General features: G+C 43.3%; 4 protein-coding genes and 1 pseudogene across 4 annotated transcripts, besides 5 other annotated features; 2 read left to right on the top strand and 3 right to left on the bottom strand.

Annotated features, from left to right (window-relative positions):
• Positions 1–1,782: part of a mobile genetic element that runs on past the window's edge.
• Positions 1–20,700: part of a sequence feature (sequence corresponds to BAC RPCI93-25N21) that runs on past both edges of the window.
• Positions 1,267–1,296: a microsatellite.
• Positions 1,744–1,794: a mobile genetic element.
• Tb927.5.170 (hypothetical protein) lies at positions 2,382–2,798 on the top strand (the record flags this gene model as incomplete). Its single annotated transcript, XM_839609.1, has 1 exon — positions 2,382–2,798. One exon carries the CDS (start codon positions 2,382–2,384, stop codon positions 2,796–2,798), a length of 417 nt encoding a protein of 138 aa, XP_844702.1.
• On the bottom strand, positions 4,134–4,655 carry Tb927.5.160 (annotated as a pseudogene).
• Positions 5,435–5,458: a microsatellite.
• On the bottom strand, positions 7,786–8,601 carry Tb927.5.150 (hypothetical protein, conserved; the record flags this gene model as incomplete). The annotated part of the gene is made up of 1 exon (XM_839608.1): positions 7,786–8,601. The coding sequence occupies one exon, from the start codon at positions 8,599–8,601 to the stop codon at positions 7,786–7,788; it is 816 nt and encodes a 271-aa protein (XP_844701.1).
• Positions 15,856–16,524, bottom strand: Tb927.5.140 (hypothetical protein, conserved; the record flags this gene model as incomplete). Its single annotated transcript, XM_839607.1, has 1 exon — positions 15,856–16,524. One exon carries the CDS (start codon positions 16,522–16,524, stop codon positions 15,856–15,858), a length of 669 nt encoding a protein of 222 aa, XP_844700.1.
• Tb927.5.130 (variant surface glycoprotein (VSG)-related, putative) lies at positions 18,629–19,654 on the top strand (the record flags this gene model as incomplete). Its single annotated transcript, XM_839606.1, has 1 exon — positions 18,629–19,654. One exon carries the CDS (start codon positions 18,629–18,631, stop codon positions 19,652–19,654), a length of 1,026 nt encoding a protein of 341 aa, XP_844699.1.

Here is a 20,700-nt window from a genome sequence, read left to right as displayed (position 1 = left end):
CAGATGTGTGACAACTGCCGTCAGCAAGTCGATTCTTTGAGTGTTTTTGATGTAAGATATAATTGGAAGGAATGTGCAGCGTCAGTGTGAGGGAAGACGGGACTTATAACAGGGAATACCTTTCCAAATTATTAAGGGCACAACATTCCTTGACACTCACAAGGGAAAACAAAGGTGACCTCACGGGAAGAGGAGGAAAAAAAAAGACTTCACCTCTCCAATAGGAAATGAATGTGGGAATGATTTTCCTTCCGTGGATTTGACAGAGGATGATGCAAGCACCGAGTAAACGATTTGATGAGGTTTGGAGCATTAAGAATAGCACAGATGATGTGGAAAGAGAGAAACAAAGAGAGAAAGTATCAAACAGGGAATCTGAAATTGCACATTGTGGAAAAAGAAGTCCCAAATAATGAAGCAGCCGCGTATCATTGGCCCAGTTTCAGAGAGACATACGACAGGATGAGTTGTGTGCTATTCTTTGTGATGGAGGAAACACAGATTTGGAAGAAGGCGTTGATTTATTGCATGACCAAAGGCTAAAAAGAGCAGGGATGATTGTGAGGCATATGTCCCATTGTGTCACTTTTCCCAGTATCTAAATACTCTCCATGACCAGTCGGTGGCAGTGTTTGATCTAAAGTCATTTCTCTCCCAAGTGAAGTTGCCTGAGGATATTCGGGTGAGGTTCCGATACGTTAGCGAAAATGAGGAACTATTGAATTTGAATCAACTCCCCATCAGTCAATAAAGGAGAATCCTGGAGTTTCACACACCATTACAAAGCTCTTTTTAGAAGACGCCGATGTCGTGAAACTGCAGCAAGCGAACCCTGAAATATTAAGGACTCAAACATGGATATGCAACATATGTATCAGTGTGAGGCACATGACGTGGTTAAATGTCGTGGAAACAAAATAGTTACGAACGTGAAGAAATGTGGGGCATACTATCATTGGTGATTTGCAAAGCATGACACAACAATGTGATTTCATTGGAGTTTTAGTTTAACTATGAAAAGCAGACAGTATGGCTGGGACAACGAAAGTGATACAGCAATTCCGAGTATCCCTTGCTATATGAAAAAAACTACCATAGAATAAATGGAAACTGTTGTATCACGCATGATGTACGCGGCAGCAGGAGTGAGAAAAAACAATAGCTTTCTCCTTAATAATACTGCTACTTTTTTTTTTTTAATGGTAACGTGATATTTTTAATGACGCAATACGGTCCTGATGCGACCCAATAATTTAACCATGCCACCACACACACACACATACACACACATATACATATGCGTTACGGCTGACGCAAAAATGGATGTGAAGTTTGGTAAAGAAAACACCAGTGAGCAGGTAGCGAGTTGCGGCAACTGTGGCCATGATGGTAACGGATGCTTCCATACAAATATGATGGGGATGGTTTTATAATTCCTCAACTCAAGAAAGAAGTTCTTAATTGCAAGTGGTGCTTGTGAAACTAGAGCTAACTTGTGAATATTTGCCTTCTGAAAGAGGTTGAAGAGTTTGGTATATGTATGCGTGAACAACACTACTATGATGCATGTTATTATTTTAAAAAATATGGTAAGAATTGCAACACACATACCAATGCCAATGGTTCATGAGGCTTTAGCCATAGGGAGAAGGTGCTGTGTGATGGAAGAATTAATTCTGCATGGAGTTACGTGATCTCAGAAAGATAACCACGCGGCTGTCTCCAAAGGGCAAGTAAAGGGGAGCACGGGAGGTGAGTAAACTGCGCTTTCAGAAACTTCCGCTTCGTGAGTAATATAAGGAATGGATTAAATATGTGACAATAAAGTTTAATTGAGATATGACTCATATTTCAGTAAAACTCATTTGTACGAAAACACTCTTATATTTATGGTATATTTTTTCTATTACTATGTTATAGGGAAGTGAGACTTGACTATTCTTGGCCATCTCTGCCGAAAAACTTCTTGCGCTCAAGTTGTATCGAAAGTATTGATCTTTAAACGATGTTGTTCGGTGGGGAAGGTAAGGTGAAAAAGAGATGTAGCTGTGTCGCCGACGGCGTTCTGTTTGTTGGAAGCGGTAAAGGGAGGAAAAAACAAACCAACTTGTCAGATGGGAGTGGCTTTCAGGAAAACCTGTACAGTTGAAACTGGGGAAGGGAAAGTTACAGAAGGATAAAACAAATTGTGTAATCGAATTCGTCGCTGATGATAAAACAAACGAACGGAGTTCACCACCCTGAAACCATAGCTGCGTCTTCCCACGCAACGTACGGCTTAAATATGTAAGGCCGACGCTGCTGACATAAAGAAAAGCATTGTTGCGCAGGAGACGCCCATGGCCGTGGCATTTAACTGACGCTAAGCGAGCGAAAGAACTATGCCAAACTCGAGAGCACAACAGTTACGGCTGATGGAACTCACGAAAGTGAGTGATCGCAGGAGCTTGCTGAGTTCAGGAACGTCAATGCCAACGGCAGCATTCACTCGACACACGGAAGAAATAAGCAAAACAAGAGATGCTGTGCACAAGCCATATGCCAAAGCCGAACGCAGCCATTGTTGTCATGACGTCAAGTGGGAAAGAGAGCCAACGGCAACTTGCAAATGCAGCGAAATAAGGATCGTTGAGAAACGACTTGCCGTGGACACCATGGGCGAAAGTTCACAGGCGCGGGAAACACCGGCGCTAGATTCGGTGACGAGGCGTATGGTAAAAACCGTCACGCTATCGTGGCGAAGGCATAGGAATGACCACGATGTGGGCGAGAGAACTGGGAAGAGGTGCAAAATGTAAGGAAATTCTTGAGAGCGTGCGAATTCTGCAAAGGTAAAAAGGACAGCAGTCGTTGACATCGGGAACAGAAGGAAGACGCGAGCACAGCTGAAGAAGTGAAAAGATGTCGAAACCTTCAGGAGTTAAAAGTGTTTGGAAAGGGACAAGGCGGAGAAAATATCAGTAGTCGCCGGGAGAAAATGCAGTGGCCGTCGTCGGACTGGTCTAGTTCGCACCGCCATAATAACAACCCATATACTGACTTTCCGAAGAATGATGACGATGACAGCGAAAAACTCTTTTCAAACCTTGTCTTCCGCAATTTCCTGATATTTTCGTTCCCCCCACATAACCTGTAGAAGACCATGACTTGAGGTGAAAACCAGTTACACATGGGACGTTCTCGCGTCATTCCTCGTACCGGTTATTTCCATCATGTACTGCGAGGGCCATTGCACAGCACATCATCATCCGTTGATAGATGTTGTGGCTGAACCCCGTGCCCGGCTGTTTTGAAACGTTATGTCGGCCACCGTATACCCGATTCCTCCTTTGTTATTGTTTTCGTTCGTGTAAAAACGTCGATACAGATGCAATTAGCGGCTCCGGTGCGACAGCTAGATCAACCGATCGTATTTCGTACTCGCTTGTCTTTTTTTTTTTTTGCGAAACCTTCAACACACCGATCCCATCCTTTGCCAATCTCCACGCTTATGAACCCTTAGGAGGCCATGCCATATCAATCTTCCAACACCCAGTCATCACTGTGGATTCCGCCTCCGGGCCTGATGATAACGTTTACTACAAAATGTGGCAGCTACCCTTTTCTCGCGCAGTTATTTGCTTAGGTGATCCTTTTCGGGGAGGAGAGTTCCCCGGAATTCCGCTGCGACTCACTTGAGATCATACCTGCGTCCTGCTCAACACCACCGATCTCAACATTGAGAGCGCTCTAAAGATACCGAAAGAATCATGTTTGCACACGTGGAGGATCACGCCGATACTTCCCACCATCCCGAAAACCGACGGTTTCGCCGCTTTCCCTTCTCCCCCTGGCAGTCCGTTACCGTCCGACTGCCGCAATCCTTAAGACGGGATGCGCGCGAACATTTAATCTCGTCCCCTCTCGAAGATGCACCGGATTCCGACATCGCAATGAGGTGTGTTCAACACTCTGCCATGGGAGTTTGCTCATTAAACGAACTGGTCGAAGCGCTTCCCCAATTCACAGACAACTCAGATAAATGCACACTTTCATTAAAGGTGTAGCAGAAAAAATGACTAATGCTTGGCATGCTTCCGTCCAGCATGAAAGCTGTGTACCTTCTATCTCCCTTGATCATGCCGAAGGGTCCGTCAGTTGGTTTCAAATATAAGTACTGCCATGCCGCAGAAATACGCAACAATAGGCAACTCTTCCGCATCACAATGCAATAACTTGTAGAGGATGAAAGAACCAAAATTCTGAGATTTGCCAATCCCAAGGTTAACAATGGCAGCGTATGATCGTGGAAAATAAAGACATTCCGGTAAAGCACGCTGTGTACGCCATAATTCAATTCCACTCCTTACAACATTCCATACACAGAGCTCTTCTCTACGGATGAATATGTTTTTGTTACTTCCGTCGGTAAACTTGGCTTATTATCACCCCATTTGAGATGTTAGAACCATTGCTTCAACTTCTTCCCTGCACTCTGGTTTCTTCTCAACAGCTTCCTCAATTTTGGGGACAACATTAACTTCTTCATCCTTCCACATTACATTGCCACCACGCGTTCTATCTACAAACTCCATCCCGAGCAGTTGAGTTTCGTTATCCATTATAATGTGACTCCACTTTGCATTGCATACGGAGCCATATAAACTGAAAACATTATCACCTCTTGCTTCACGTCCCCTCAGATGCTTTTCTCACAGAATGAGTGTTTTTTTTGTCCTGAAGCAAAATGTTGAGTATTGCTCTTGATGAAAATATTTGCTTTACTTTTCTAACTAATTCGGCTTCTTAGTGTTTCTTTGTAAAGGATACAGAAGCTTTACTACAAAGGGATTCCTGTACTAAAGCACGCACACAGTTACTCAGGTAGAACAGTTATAAATTTCAAATAATTTTAATAAGCTTTCCACACACAGTTTTCTATCCAATGAAATTATTTCCACACTGCTCCACTGCAGCATTTTGTGGCCATTAAAAAAAAAAATAGTTTTGGCGCTTCCTCAGGTATTCACTGACATTTCCCACCCCTTTCAACGCATGTTGAAAAACACATGCCTCAACACCGTCACGCCTTAGCGTTATTAAATCTATTTTCATGCCTCCAAGGACTATACAGCATGAGACTCTATTTTCAAACATATTAATTGATCCACGACATTTGGTATTTTATTCATTTCATCTGACTGTCGCTTTTCCTCATTCTCTGAGTTCGCAAACATCACTGAGCTAATTCCGTGCAAACGTACACATGTAGCTTCAAGGTAATATATGTTTATCACTGTTGTGTTCTTTCGTATTTCTTTGTTGGCTGCTGGTGCCCAGTAAGTTCCTATCATAAAATATGTACCTTCTCACAAGACACAACAATAATGGTCATGATAAAGGTTCTGAATTCCCTGTATTAAATTTTGGACGCTGATGTGAGGAATGGATTCAAAAACAAACAAACAAATAAACAAACTGAAGCCTCCTGTTCGTAAATGAAGGGTTTTGTGCTCACATCGTTGGAGAGTGTCGACACTAGGAGATATACTTTTCTCGCTTTGCAGTGTGTGTTTCACTACAGCTTCCGTTCGCTCCGCCATATGGGAAAATAAATTGTTTTGGATATTTGAGTCTGCGCCGCCTTCCCCACTCAAAGCACCTTGCATAATGAGTATTATTGTGGTGAATTTTGAGTTCTCATGAGGATTTCACACTTCACACGCGCAAAAAAAAATTGTTACGATGACTCGCTTACTGTTGCACACATGGAAATGGTGGGTGCGATAGAGGCTTCCCTTAATTTGTGTCATTTTCGTGAGAGTTGAGTTTTAAGCAACATTGTGCCTCCTAAACCTCGATACGCATTTGAAAAAGTGAGATTAAAATAAAAAAAAAGACTCACTGTTTGATACAGAAAGTAAGAGAACTTGGCATTTAATAATAATTATTATTGAACACACATTCATATGTTAATTTTTTTTCCATCACCGTTAGGAACGTAACACTCATACGTTAAAGAACCACCAATACGCAAATATTTCCATACGCTACTTCACTGCCTTCAAAGCGCTGCCCAATTGGTTTTGAATGTAAGTGCAATACAAAAATGACATTTCCCTCGTGATTCTAGCGGTTTCAAAGTGATAGCAGCAACCTGTAACTCATACAGAAATGGAAAACCAACCACCTATGATATCGTCCGCAAGAAATGTGTTGAAGTGGAAAAACAGTAATTGCTTTACAGCGTAATGCACAATACATCCGCCGTCCGCCAACTACTGTCATCATAGTAATCCCATGGACGCGTCGCTGGGGAGTCTGCAGAAATATCTCCGTTCTTTTTTGGTTCGGTGGGAAACAATAGCGCGCAATAACAAGTTCACTGACAAAAGTCAACCTTTTTATTTTATGGAAAAAAATCACCACCTAAAGTCAGCCTGTTTCACTATTTCCTTACCTGCGTCTCGTCGTTGGAAACCACGTTCCCAAAGAACAACGCGTATCCCTTATCAAATTTGAGGAACGGACGAACGCCACGCACGTCTAAAAATTGAACGGTAATAAATGCGGCCACGTGGCAGCTTAGCATCCACAATGCTCCAATCTATTTCTCAGCATCATCAAACACCACCATCTAAACCGTATAGCAGCCGGTTTTTTCCCTCTGGAGTAAGCGGAATACTTCAACTTCCTATTAACGCAACAACATTTAGAAAATGTATAGCATTCAAAGTAAAAGATTCATAGTTACAAGAAAGAAAACAAAATCCAAGTCTTGGTTCCTATTACAGCCAAGCTTTGCTTAAATACACGAACACACAACTAACCATGGAGATAAAAAACGAGTGCTCGTACCAAATTTACCAAAATCCCCCATTTTGCAGTCGCATCACTATTGTTTGTTATTGTTTCTGTGCTGAAAAGGTAATTACTTCGAAAACTGATTGCAGAAAGTGTACACTCTTCGTTTAGATAAATAGACCGCAACAACAAGCTTAAAAAAAAAAAACACAACAAGTACACACACTAGGGGTACCCGTTTTGGTAGTTTACCTTAGATAATTCATCGTATACCGTCAAGCATCGCTTTAACAGTCCTTCATATCTTTTTAAGAATTGCCTGATTTAGCAAATTTTTCTCAATCAGTTAAGGATCTTTATATAACTGTACCCTCAGCAGTTCGCCAACCCATTCGTTGCTCGATTAAATCATTTATGTCTTTATGTGTTACTCGTAACAAGCACTGTCTAAAAAATACTTAAATATTCACAGATACGATTTCCAATTTGGTGGTCGAGGAATTTTGTGTTGCCATCACATTTTAAGTTTGTGATGCCGCCACACCTTTCACCGAGACCTTACCCATTTTCTTCATGGTGCGTTTCCCTCTGGGTGCCAACCAGTTCCCGTTACATATCTTAAAAAATAAATCACCCACTATTTCCTCAGTAGCATTGAGGTTAAGTTCACTATTCTCATGGCCAATTTTCTTACGGGCGTTCACCGTTTTCTGGTTTGCATTTGTGTCACTTCAAATACTGGTGACCTTTTGCTTATACAATGAAGGACATTGATTTACTTTTCCCCTCTTCCAGTCACTCGCTCCACTTCTGTAACCTATTTATAATTATATTGGAGTTATTCGATCCTTTTATCATGTGTCAGCACAAAGCTACATACACATGCCCTTTGGTGGAAAAAGTAGCAGCTTAGTCACCTATTCTTACCCTTAGTTCTACCTCGACAAACTCTCACTTTATTCATTGGTTGTATGCCTATGTATCAGCGCAAGGCAATGATTTTCAGGAGAACACAACACTTAATCCTGCGTAGAGTAATATCGCATACCTTTTGCGACTCGCACCGTTTCCCCTCGGTACACTTTCACTTAAGGACGAGGGTTCACCCACATCGTCCAAGGCCACCTCTGAAGGTCTACTCACTTCATGCTCGGACATTCCGTTTCGCAGTGGCAACGCTACGTAGCTTTCATACTGCCTCGACGTTTGCTGCTGCGAAATCTCCTTTCCTTCCTCATCGACTGATCGTTTGCTCACGGTTTTCACCCCTTGTGTGCTTCCTTGGTTAACCACCGAGACTGCACCTCGTGGTGCAGGATGTGCATCATGGCTGTAGTTACGATTTTTTGCTTGTATTCCTAAAATATCCTCTCTGTTCTTCCCTCCTTTGCCCTCATCGTCCTCGCCATGTTGTTTTTTTGTTCTTTCTGACTTTTGTGCTGATCTATATGTGCTTTCCTCACCTGCAACAACAGGTGCCCCACTCGCCTCTGGTTGGTGTAATACTTCAACCACTGTACCATCCTCGTTCTCAAGATCGCTTGCCTTAGGGCTGACTTTTTCACTACTTTTATTCTCACTTTCACCTCCTTCACTCCTTTCATCGGGTATACTGCCATGGGTCAAAGGTCCCACCATCGGCTGAGTTTCGTGTTTTGGAGTTATCTTTCCCCGTGCCAACTGTTCTGCTGTAGGAGCGAAGTACTCTCTCGGCCCTTCGTCTCCATATGTGACCTGCACGTCCGGTTGTCGTGTGAAAACAACACTGGGGTTACACGTCCTCAGCGTCAAAAAAATGACTGCTGCAATTTTAAGCATTGTTTTACTTCACAAGCTGCTACTACACAAGTGTATACGGAACCTTACAAGAAGTATCATAATAAATTACCAAGGGCATAAAGAAGAGTTTCGCAAAAACAAATTTTGATATGCACGCCTGTCATCACCTCCACATAGTGCTTAGGAATTTTAAGCCCATCGGTGGCGATATACAGATTCTCTGAAATTTGCTCAATACATGGAGAAGCACAGACTTACACCATGCGAGTCACGCATATCACTTAAGTTGTAATATCAAAGAAAGCATAAGAGCATCTCCCAGTAATCACACACATACAATCATAACAATGTTTTAAGTATCATTTGCTTCACTGTGTTACAGCATTCCGGGATTTTTTTCCCCAGAAAAATGTTTCGAATGAGCTGGGAACGGAGAAAGGTGGATGTTATTGAACCACCACCGCTCAGAATAATGCAAATAAGACACGGTTCAAAGTCTTCTCATTTTCATTTTAATATGAAATTGGAGTAAGATAAAAAGCGGCTAAGCGAGGCGTAATACTCAACGGTCTCAAACACAGACATTGTCCACACCAGCAATCTGTGTTCCATTTTCTCCTTCATTGGACGCTTAATCTTCACATGCATCAACGAAACCTCATTGACAGCCCACCCTCATTGGATAACTTTCTCTCGCTAATAACCGAACGGTTTCCCGCCGCAGTGCTCTCTTACGTTTCTGTCTCTTCACCGGTGCTCAAACCTTGGGTTTTGATGCTGCAGCTGCCGCATAGATACACTTTTTCTGAGGAACAGTTCCAACCGCCATATACACGCCAACGGGTTGCTTTGCTAGCATCCTCGCGTCCGTTATTTTCAGTGGACAACGGCGCTTACCTATTGATGTTTCGGTTTTTGGTTTACTAAAAGGGGGATGGAGCACTTGTCGGTTCACTTCAAGCGTTTTTTTTTTGTCAAGGAACGCATTTGTAATATGTCCTGCAGTGCTGTGATGTGACAATATCATTGTTACAAAGCAGTCGGTATTGTATGCATTCCATATCATTATCAGAATATTAGGCTTCAAAACTTATTGGATCCACTTCTTTCCACTGTCCAGTCTCTTTGGTCCTGTATCACATATCTTTCGCCTTATGGTGTACATCTCAAAAAGGCCGGCACAGTTCGTAAAAAAAAAAAGTAAGACAACGCATGTTCCCACATCCGGGATTGCTATTCAGACCTTTCGCCCATATATTTCCTGCGATCATGAATGACAATAAGGGCCTACAAAGGTCCCTAAAACGTCATGCCTGTTATCTTCGCAGTGTCAGTTACGTTAAGATCCCCATTTGCTCAACTTTCCCTCTCTAACAAGGAGCCACACATCCGTTGCGTTAGACGTGGATTCACGCTAAACGCCATGAGCGGAGGATGAGACGTTCACGCTCCCCTCCTTCATCCTCAAGAATAATGTACTGACATACAATCCGGTAGCGCCACTTTTGCACTGGAGGCATTCCCTCGAGTTTGGTGTAGACCGCCGCTTGCTCGAGAGAGCTGACGGCAAACTTCCACCAGAAGAGATATTATTGTTGCGCACCGGCTCGCTCAAGCACGCGTTCTTTCCTTCTGGCGACAACCCTTCCGTTGAGTTTCTACGTTCCAACGGCCACAGCGACAAGTCAATACAACTCGACATTATTAGTCGATTTCTCTAGGGAATGAAAAAGCAGTTTTCCTTCAGTGAAGGCATTTTTCAGCAGTCTTCTCTAGACGAAGTTCATCGATTACGAAGATAAGTCAGCTTTCGCGCAGCACCTTTGCTTAGCTCCTACCGCTTTCAGAACCAAGCCTCACCCCCATCAGTTGGCGGGAAGCTCCCCAAACCACTTCTGCTAACTCAGGGCGTGAAAACGGTTAAAATGGTCAGTCATCGGCTCCTGGAATGTTCACTGGCTGGCCCGTCCGTGTGCTTTGGATCCCTTTTCTTTACATTTCCGTTAAGTAGCGCATCCGCAGGTGCTTCGACATCAGCCCGCCCATGCGCAGCCCAAGTTGAGGTTGGCGATGGACGCAGTGCGACAACTAACTTGAAAGGAAGTTTTTTTCTCTAGAGAAAGCAAGCGGCACCCTAGGTTTCTCTATTTACATTCGCCGAACAGTCTCAAGATATACCCACCGCTCGTCCTTTTTACAAAGTTTTCATCGGTGTCTATTTTCAGTCGCGATCAGCCCTCTGTTTTTGCAGGCAGTGTGATGCCTTTGTTTTCAGCAGCCTTTTGGACATCCTCGTCACGAACGGCAAGTGTATTGGTGCCCTTGAGTTCGTCCGCTTCCTTTATCGATTTCTTCTTCTTCAAAAAAAGAAAATGCTGACGAGGCTTCGTAGCACATTGTTTCCGAAAACTTAGCTGATCTATCCCCTTTCCCACAAAAATTTGGCGACGCGGAACTCACAGTGCGCGGAGCCTTCCATGGCGCTTCGTACTGCCGCACCGAAGGCGATCCGTCTTTTGAATGCTGTTTGAGGTCTTCGCCACTTTCCAGTGTGTCGCACCGCATCCTTTAATGTCGGTAATAGCGGGGAGAGGGTACGGGCTTCCAATTAATGTGTCGGGTTTGAGCTCTGTCACCGGCGACTGCAAAGCCACCATCAAGCTACAAGTGCGATGTCAGGATTTCAACCTTAACCCTTTGGTACGCAGAAGCCCTGGTTACGTTAGTGTGAGTACGCATCTGCCCTAATAATTGTTGGGCACTCGATCTAGTTCACTTGCCCCCAACCCTTCCGTGCTTGCGTCAGGGGTTGTCCAAAGCATCCAGAGGTCACTGAGGGTCGGTTGCCGCTTGCGGGCGCAAGTGTAGCAGTCGTGCCTTTCAAAGGTTTCGCCGCCTTCTGGCCCCCGAATATCTCCGTGCTGTGCCGAACGAGCGTCGACACTCCGTGAGCTTTCATTTTAGAATAGCGAGCGTTAATGGGTTCTTGGCCATATCGGGCGGGAGGCGTATTTTCCTTAAACTCCATCCGTTTCTACTTCGGGAGGAAAGAAAGTTGCATTGTTGCGGCGGAGCGCGTTGACGATTGGTGATGTCTATTCATCCGAGGCGTCGCCTGAAGTCGCGAAGGAGCGGCGAATGTTTTTTCCTTGGCATCCTAGCTAAGATTCGAAAGTTTTGACAGGCACCAGACGCTGGTTAAGGCTTGCACGTGCATAAGCTTCGCGGAAAAACCGGGCTTCGACATTTCACTGCAAACCGACAGGCAAGCGGCGCGCAAATTTACTTTGTTTTTGCTGCACTAAAAACTAGACATTGGCGATGCAGTGTCGTATTCGGGAGCGCTGTTTGAACTTATAAGTACCCATGTGAAGGTGGTTGTGTGCCAACAGTTCCCCTCTTGCGATGTATTGAGCCCGCTGTTTTTGAAACTAGATAGGTTGTTGTTTCACACTGAATTTCCGATGTGTTGTTTTGGATTCCGTTTGCGATGACCCCAACCGCTGCCACACCAGGTAAGATTCTGCTGCTCAGATGAGTACTACTTGCCAGGTCTGTATGTTTCAGTATCACAATTGCTTCTCCAAAAAGGATTTGGAAGCAATGAGAGCAAGTCATCTTTAACGACCTTAATGCTCTAACTTTCTTTACTTGCACCTGCGCATTGGTGGTTGGAAATGTGTGCATAGTGTCACGTGTTAATCGTATCTCCACTGTTCAAGGTTATTTGAGTACAGGAATGTTGCAGATAACTGTTTGTGTGGATGAAAATCAGCACGCGGATATTCATATTTATGGTTACAAAGATACAGCACATACAGGAAATAATTAGAAACATCAAACCTCAGATGCATGAAATTGTCACATCGCATTACTGTGATGGGTTTGTGACTGCATGGTTAAAAAAAAAGGGCTTATACAACCAACCAAAAGTAGTGGAATGAACACTGCGCTGTATGTGTGCTCGTGAAGGAAGGAATACATTTATTCATTTACCATGCCACCGCGGAGCACAGAAAATCTACCCCAAAGAGGCAAAAGAAATAGCACCCACCTAACTATGTCTGATTATTCCAAGGAAAGAAACTGCCGTCGAAGTGATTTGAACAGCTGTGGACGTCATTTTAACAACTGCGCACGCAATAGTTATAATGAGAGCATCCGAACCTGTTCCATAATCCATATGATACATGCGTCACTTTGACAGAAAGGTGAGGACGAGTCCTCAGAAATACAGTAGCAAATGCGTTTTAGTTCCACTATATCCGGACACCCCTGCTAGCGGCCGCATCTCTCTCTCTCTCTCCCTCGACCGCTGTAGTAATCGCACAACTCCCGTGGGCGACTCATAATCTGTGAAACTTCAATGACTCTCATTTACAATGAACATCAAGGTGAAACGCGTTTGTTTGCTCGCTCGCTTTACACGGAACTGTACGATGCTGAAGTTCCGTATCAAGTGGAAATTGTAGCCTTCATGCATTTTTGAATCAACGTGAAAAACGAAGTCAGAGAAAGAGGTGATGGTGATTAAAAAAAAATGTGATACGAACTCTGGTCCCTGTTCATGCGCGTAAAATCAATATGGCATGCATAATGTTAGCGATGGGAAAGCTACAGAAACGCAAGCAAGATTATAATTTTTTCACTTTTTCTTGTCTATGGAACACCTTTGATACAGCGCAGAGGTAGGTCGCGCCTAAGGTGATTATATTGGGGAAATACAGTGTGTTGTGCAGGCAATTGAGATAAATACTGAATCATTTCATGACTTGCTATTCCAGATTTGCTTGCCAAACATTATTTTGGATGTCAGTGTTTACCGCCATCCTGTGCTGATTTACCACAAGTGGGTTAATATTGCAATTACCCCTTACGTGTTTCCGTGATCTCGCGCCCGTCCCAATCGAAATTTGTCCGCCCTTCAAGGTTGAGTCCCACCGAGTATGTGTGGATGCCGTCATAGAGGCATGGGTTACACTTCATGGCTGATTACCTTCTATATGTGTTAGCATTTCACGGTTACGTTTGTAAATGATGATTAGTAGCATACGCTTTGACATGTTTTTTTAACGTCTCCTTTTTAAATTGCAAACGGAAGACAAAGGCAGATAAGATTGTTCGTTTTGGTGTAATGAAAAGATATTCTCTTGTCCCCTAGTATCAATATGTGTTTAGCTTTTAACATGTATTCAACCTTCCCCAAAGGTAACTGATTAGTGATGTGCCATTGAACGCGACTGTCCGCCGTCCCCGGTGTTCGTTCGGTAAATCGTGTATGTGCACGCTACCGTGTTTTTGGTTTGTTCTTTTTCTAGTGTCAATGCCACCCACGAGTCGAAATGTAGCGGTTGTATCGCCCTTGGTTGGCATTGACACTGGAATGCAACACACCGCTGGTATCCTAATAGCTGTTCTCATCGCTTTAAAAATCTGTGCAGCTCACAAGCGAATCCGTCGGACAATGTTACCAATCTGATTCACTGAATTTATGCTGGTTCTTAAAGAGGTGAAGGCCTCTCGTAAGTGGAGTGCATAGTGTTCTGATCATCACATGCTGCCCACACTAGTTGTTTGGTGGACGCTGCTATGTGTAGGCCAATGTGAAGCAATGCTAAGTTTTGCAAATGGTGAAGACATTTGTGGAGTATTCGGACACCTGGTTGTGTTGACGTGATGGCATGAAGCAGATTATGTGGGCACAAAAATTGTATCTTCCATTCAAATGGTATGCGTTATATGTTTTGGACGAGGTGCACTTACGGTATCGGTCTCCATTTTGTTCAACATGAAATTAACATCACTTTCAGTGGGCGAATAACGATGAGACATTCGAGTCTGTAGGTTTTGTAAGTTTTTTTTGTATATGTGTGTGCATTGCATGTTACTTCTTATTCAACTGACTGTACTAATGGTCTATACATTTGAATACTTTTTGACCAGCGTTGCGAAGTTGGCGAACGTTCTCCATGCCTCTGTGTGGGACACATTAATATTTTGTTATTTATTAAGTTTCCTTAATGTAAAAAGTACGTGTTTTTTTTCTAGGATCCTCACGGTCCATCACTGTTTTCGCTAGCATTGCCATTGTTGTCATTGTTTGCGCATGCATCCTTGCGAATAAAGTGAAGGTTCATGAAAAAACGTCTTTAAACCTTATAGTGTCTCTTCTGTTTTAATAGGGCGATCCGGATGGTGTGTTCCTAAAAGGTGGGTACGTCATGCAATCCACCTCATGTACCTGAGTGATGGAAATCATATGCGTCATGCGCTTCGTGGCTTGTGACGGTTTCCTTCTGAGGAGTTAGGTTTGCCAATGAAGGCACACCGGTGATAAATAGGATCTTACCCTTTGTTCTGTCTTGTTTCTATTATTTTTTTTTTACGCAAGAAGTAAGTTAATAGCGGTGGTTAAAAATTCTTAGAGGACTTCATTCTGTGCACAGAGGTGTGGAATATTTGTGTGGTAGGATGTACGACATGGCATCAGCAGTTGCAGAAAATATGAACGTTTGGGACTTCCAAATATTAAGGGAGTAGATGGAGTGTGGTGAATAAATTTTGTGGGACATTTGTATACGGGCTCTCAATTCTCACCCGCATTTTGCACAGTGCTGTCCTACATATATACTCCCTGAAAGCCGGCCGTATTGGTGTAGCGTAATGCGAAATGTGATTGTGTGCCCTGATGACCTGGTTGGTGAGCACTTAAAGATGTTAAATTTTAATGAGGATAATTCAACCGCGGCGAGGTCGTAGCATTACAGAAACTTCTGAGATACAAGTTGCCATGTGTGGAAGTGAAGCGTCTTTTGAAGGATACTGAGACTGAAGTGACTAAAGCATCCCGCAACGGATGAAGCTGATGTTATCAGGCTTGAGAATTGTGCGACCAGAGAAAAGTAGAAACAGAGCGTAGCGTGAAGGTTTATGACATTTGTCGATGTTTTCAGGTTAGAAAACATCAGGTGCAGATTATCTCCTAGAAAAGAACACATTCTATACACAATAGCAACAGCAAAATCCACCACAGTATTCTGGATAGTACCCTAGGCATATGGAGGAAATACCAGGGAGGGGTGGTGATGCATAAGCTTGCGAATTTTTTTCCCAATCCGCGTCTTTCCAAAAGATATAAAAGGTGAAAAACCGTGCGTGGCTAATCCCGGAGGAACGTGGGGAAAACATCAAGGTTGATTGAGCAAATATACTGCAATGTATTAATATGTTCTGCCACAGACGACGTAGAATTGATTGCATGTGTACCTTAACACCAAAGGCACATAGGTTTCATTACACGTTATTCGTTGGCAGCTGTGATGACGTTTTTGTGAATGTAACAGGAAACTTCCAACAACGTGAAACAGTATGAAAAGGAAAGTTGTAAGGAACAGTTGAGCTAATACCAGAAGACCATTCGCGACTTTGCAAGTGGGAACAATGCAGGCTCTCAAATACACGATGGCCCCGTAGCGCATATGGTAGAGAAAAATGTGGTTGAAGCGCGATTTCGTACACGAAAAAAAAGTGATATGCTGCACCGAGTTTATCTGAATGACAGTTAGAAGAAAGTGGTTTGTAGAAACCAGGATAAAGAGAGATATTATGAAATTGTAAGGTAGCTGTGGCGACCCAAACATCAACGAACCAGCGGACACGAATAACTGATCGCTTTTGCAGGTGCCACCGTACAACTTTGCACTGCTCTACGGCGGAGCGAAAACAACAACAACAACAACGAGACGCTTCTGGAAAATTTATCCATAAACAGGTCTCACTACAAAAGCGAATACGACTTATTATGGAGACAATAAAGGATACATTCTGAATGGGATACTTCTTCAAGGATATTCCTGATTTTAGGGCTTGGTGGCATTCACGTGGAGGAGAGGATAGGAACCCTGAGGTATACCCTGTTATCGTGTTACTGTGGAAGGGATTCCGATGGCACATAATGGGCATATGAAATGTTGGAAGCGCATGACTACCACATCTCTCATTGGGCTACCAACATTAGTGAGCGACAAGCAAAAATTCACTTCAAGCATGCCACTTTGTGCTTATACCTCACACTGTCACATGCAAAATTGAGATGTGATACTATGAGGCGAAAAGAAAAGAGCAAGAGTCATAGCAAGGATGCAAGGTAGAGCATGTCGTATTGTGTCTGGAACTCTCAGCTAACTCATGGTATTTACAATAACAAATCACTTAGTAACATGGAATCCAGAACGCAACTGCTGGTGGTTCCTAAACTACTGCCTGAGCGACTCTCCAAAATACTATATATATAATAATATCAGCTGACCGTGCACAAATTAGAAGAGAGATGCATATGATACTGCTAAATGCCACTATGATCCACACGAGGGGGTGAGCACAGAGAGAAAGAGAAGAAGAGAAATCAACGATATCTTTGCAAAATCAACAATTTGTACGATATGCGGCATTGCGCCTAAAAGTGCTTGTGGAATTACTTAAGATTATACTGTGGTGGCACACGCTAGTCAAATCTGTGAATCTTTCTTATGAAATTGATGCTACTGATAATCATGGAGAAGACGCGAATAAATGTAGAATTTGTGCATTTATATTATGCGAAAGAGGGTAGGCCTCGTAATACATTGTGGACCAACACACTGATGTAAACCATTGCTTGTGCTCACAGCGCAAAAAAGTCAAATGGGTATGTTGGTTCAATGCGAAGCACAGTAATGTGGAACTAACGGAAAAATATAGGTTGCAATAATGGCACCACTACATGCAGTTGCGAAGTGAAATAGAGGATCGGTGGTTCCAGGTTGAGTCCAGAAGAATTCCCAGCGATACAGCAGGAGCTGATACAGGACAGTACGGTGCCCCCGAGACCCATTAACAACGGTAAAGGAATGTGTGATACCGGTGAAAGGACAAGTAATGGAATACGAAGCTGCGGAACAACGACATGCTTAACTCTCCCAGGAAATGAGAGGAATACAGTAACGTGTTCACTACAATGCATACACTGTAGCTTCTCAACTGAATTGTTGGGAGAATTAACTTCCCGCGTAGGGACCCGATATTGCGGAAAAAAAACCTACTAAGAGCAGCACTGGTGGCGACGACAAGCACTTTCGGTTAGCCACAGAGGGATAAAGGAATATCGATTGTGGCTCCAGTTATCGTTGATGAACGGCGCATACGGTGCTCTTCGTCTCGGTACAAATATGCATCGGAAAGCGGGAAGTCAGCCCAATTCAAGAAAACAAGCATTGCAGGCCTTTTCCTCAAGTGTCAAAAGTCGACATTATCGTTCTGGAGGTTCACACTTATTCGTTGAGCCTGTGTTTAGTGTAGTCAGGATGTAACAGAAACTGTTATGCGGCAGCAAGCTTTTCCATGGGTAAGGGTGCTCCGCATGGAATCCATGAGATCGAGGAAAGTACACACCCTGGCAAGTGGGAAGAGGATCCGTATAATATGCTTATTTGCCAGGTCTCGAAGAATTTCGCGGTTGCTTTTGGCTTGGGGTGAGTGACGTTAAAAGGTTGTTTTCAGTAGGAGAATAACTTATTTCCTTCTTGTAACCGAGAAAATTCTCATCTATGCTGGTGCTTCCGTTGTGCGAGAGGAAGATGCCACCCCAACAGATGCAGATGTTTCACGTGGTGTCGCATTTCCAAATTCGGTTCTTGTGGAGAAACGTCGGAGTTCTTTTGACTAAAGTTCAATGGCACTGCCATAGCGGCAGATATTTGAGAGCCCCCTGAAACCCAGCAGAGTGGTTACCAAAGTCGTACGAATGGATCGGGAACTAGCCTTCGCGCCACCATACCAAGGAGTTTGTACGGTCTGTGTGCTGCAATGTGTTGATGGCACACACTCCACAGCACAGGAAATACTACATTAACGAGGAGCATCGCTTTCTCCTTAATTCAAAGTGCCTATAATAGGAGTAGAACCTGCGTTGTAGAAATGTCGCCGAGTGTGCTACGTTTACAATTTTGAAGTTTGCAAAATGGAAGGTTTGTGACCTAAATTTTTGTGGTTTTTAAGGAGAGTAATTTAAATAGTGGTAGAGGTGAAAATGTGGTCGGAGTCGGTGAGATATACGGTAGCGTTAGTCTTTGCGGTGGTGGACGTATCCACTGCAGAAGAAAGCATAGTCAACATGGAGGAGTTTAAAATGTTGTGCGGATTTGTTAGGTTGACAGAGCGAATAAATGAGCTATTGGGAAAAATGGAAGGAACATCAGGGCCGAATATGGACCCTCTGAAAAAGAAGGTCAATGAAATTTTGTTTGGAACGGGAATAAGTGATGTAAGTAAATTGACATGGAATCTGTACAGAGATCTGGATTGTGGACGGGGTAATGGCCTTGCAGCCGCCCCGGCTGGAAAGTCACTTGTGAAAGATCTTGTTTGCCTATGTGATGGAAACGACCAAAAGTCAACGATTAAGATTATTTGCTACGCGGGAAACGTCAAGCAAACTGGCTCTGCAAGGTGGAGAAACGGAGAAGGCCATGAAAAATTGTGGAAAACTATGCAAAGTAAATGCGATACAGGGTTAAGGGAAGGCATGCCAACGGTGGCTGAATTTCAAGAGAAGAAAAAGCAACTCAAGGAGCGTGTAAGGAGGTATACGGACACAAGTGGACGGGAACACCACTATATCTTTGGGGGAGGTAAAGATAGAGGACTACATACTTGCAACGGGGCCGCGACAGAGAGTGACGGAATTTGTGTGATGTATCCAAGGGGAACTGATGAAGACAATGCAAGCGGTATTGAATGGCTCAGTAAGCTGGAAACCCTGAGGAGCGAAGTTGCGACAGTTGAAGAACGAGCATATAGCAATGCACATCCACAAACTAAAGAAACTAGCAAAAAGGAAAAATCAGATAGGTCGACACCGAGCAAAACTGAAGGTCCACACACAACTGCCAGAACAGACGGATCAACACAAAATGAAAGGCCAAACGCGCAAAGAAATACCACAGCTACAACCAGCGACATGACCAACAATACTAAAAGACCACCCGAAGAGCAGAGGAGTTGCACCATAGTCGCTTCCAGGCCCGTAACGCTATTTTTGCTGTCATTTATATAAAACAATCTATCATGCAACTTTTGAACCTTTTGTGATACTTAAGAAGGATGAAGATGGATCCCGACGAAAAAATTTGTAAAAGAAAATGGGAGAAGTGTGAAATACATGCTATTTTCCCCCATTCGTTTAAGCGAGGCTTATAATACTCGATAACGAAAAAAGGAGCTGGTAGGGATTGAATACAGATAGGCAAAGGGGATTAGTGTAGCTGAGGCAATGGGAGAAAGGGGGTGAGCTCGAAAGAAATTAAGGTAGAAAATTAGTGACTGAGGTAGACGGTGCAGAAAGAAGGGGAGATGGAGGAGCGAGATGAACTGGGTTACGGATGCAAGGCCCACACCTCATACGGGGTTTGCAGGGTTACCAGTTAAAATGTAAGGGACCGAAATAGCGGAATCCAAAGAATTAGCGTTGGGTCAACACATGAGGGGAATGAGAAGGTAGCGGGGTCACGGAAAAAGCAGGGCTGTTATGGAAAAATGAACAACATGAGATGATATGAAGAGACAACGGCAGATAATGAGGGGAACTTTCGAAAGGAGTAAAAGAAACAGAATGGAGTTGTAATTACAAAACAAAAAAAAATGAGTGCAACACTTATACACGTTTTCTACGATTGACGGGTGGTAACTAACCAAGGCAAGGTGAAAACAAAACATCATCTTTTTTAAATCGTGATGTTCAGCAATTGAAAATAATAGGTAGTTATGTGAGGTATCCGACAGAGTGCTAAGAGATCCAGATATTGGAAGCAGTTTAATACACTATGGAGTTCAGAGACCGCTTAACGTAGGAGGTGCTCAGCGGAGATGGTGGCGACAACAGGAATCCTCATGACATTTTCAGAGAAGTATTCCAGAGAGTGGAAATACACAAAACGACATTCAATGCGCCTATATACGTATTTTAACACCAAATGCATTCATGACGAATGACCGTGTAATACCTATTTTAAAACAATTTCACGTAAATAAGTATTCGGAAACGCGATGCCAACATTTCCTTTTCTCATTACCTGTGTTTCGTTTTCTGTGTGTAATCTGTTC

This window comes from Trypanosoma brucei, chromosome 5, assembly GCF_000002445.2.
Source record: "Trypanosoma brucei brucei TREU927 chromosome 5, complete sequence".
NCBI lineage: Eukaryota > Euglenozoa > Kinetoplastea > Trypanosomatida > Trypanosomatidae > Trypanosoma > Trypanosoma brucei.
Note: the sequence above shows the minus strand (reverse complement) of the source record. Positions and strands in the feature narration are given on the sequence as shown.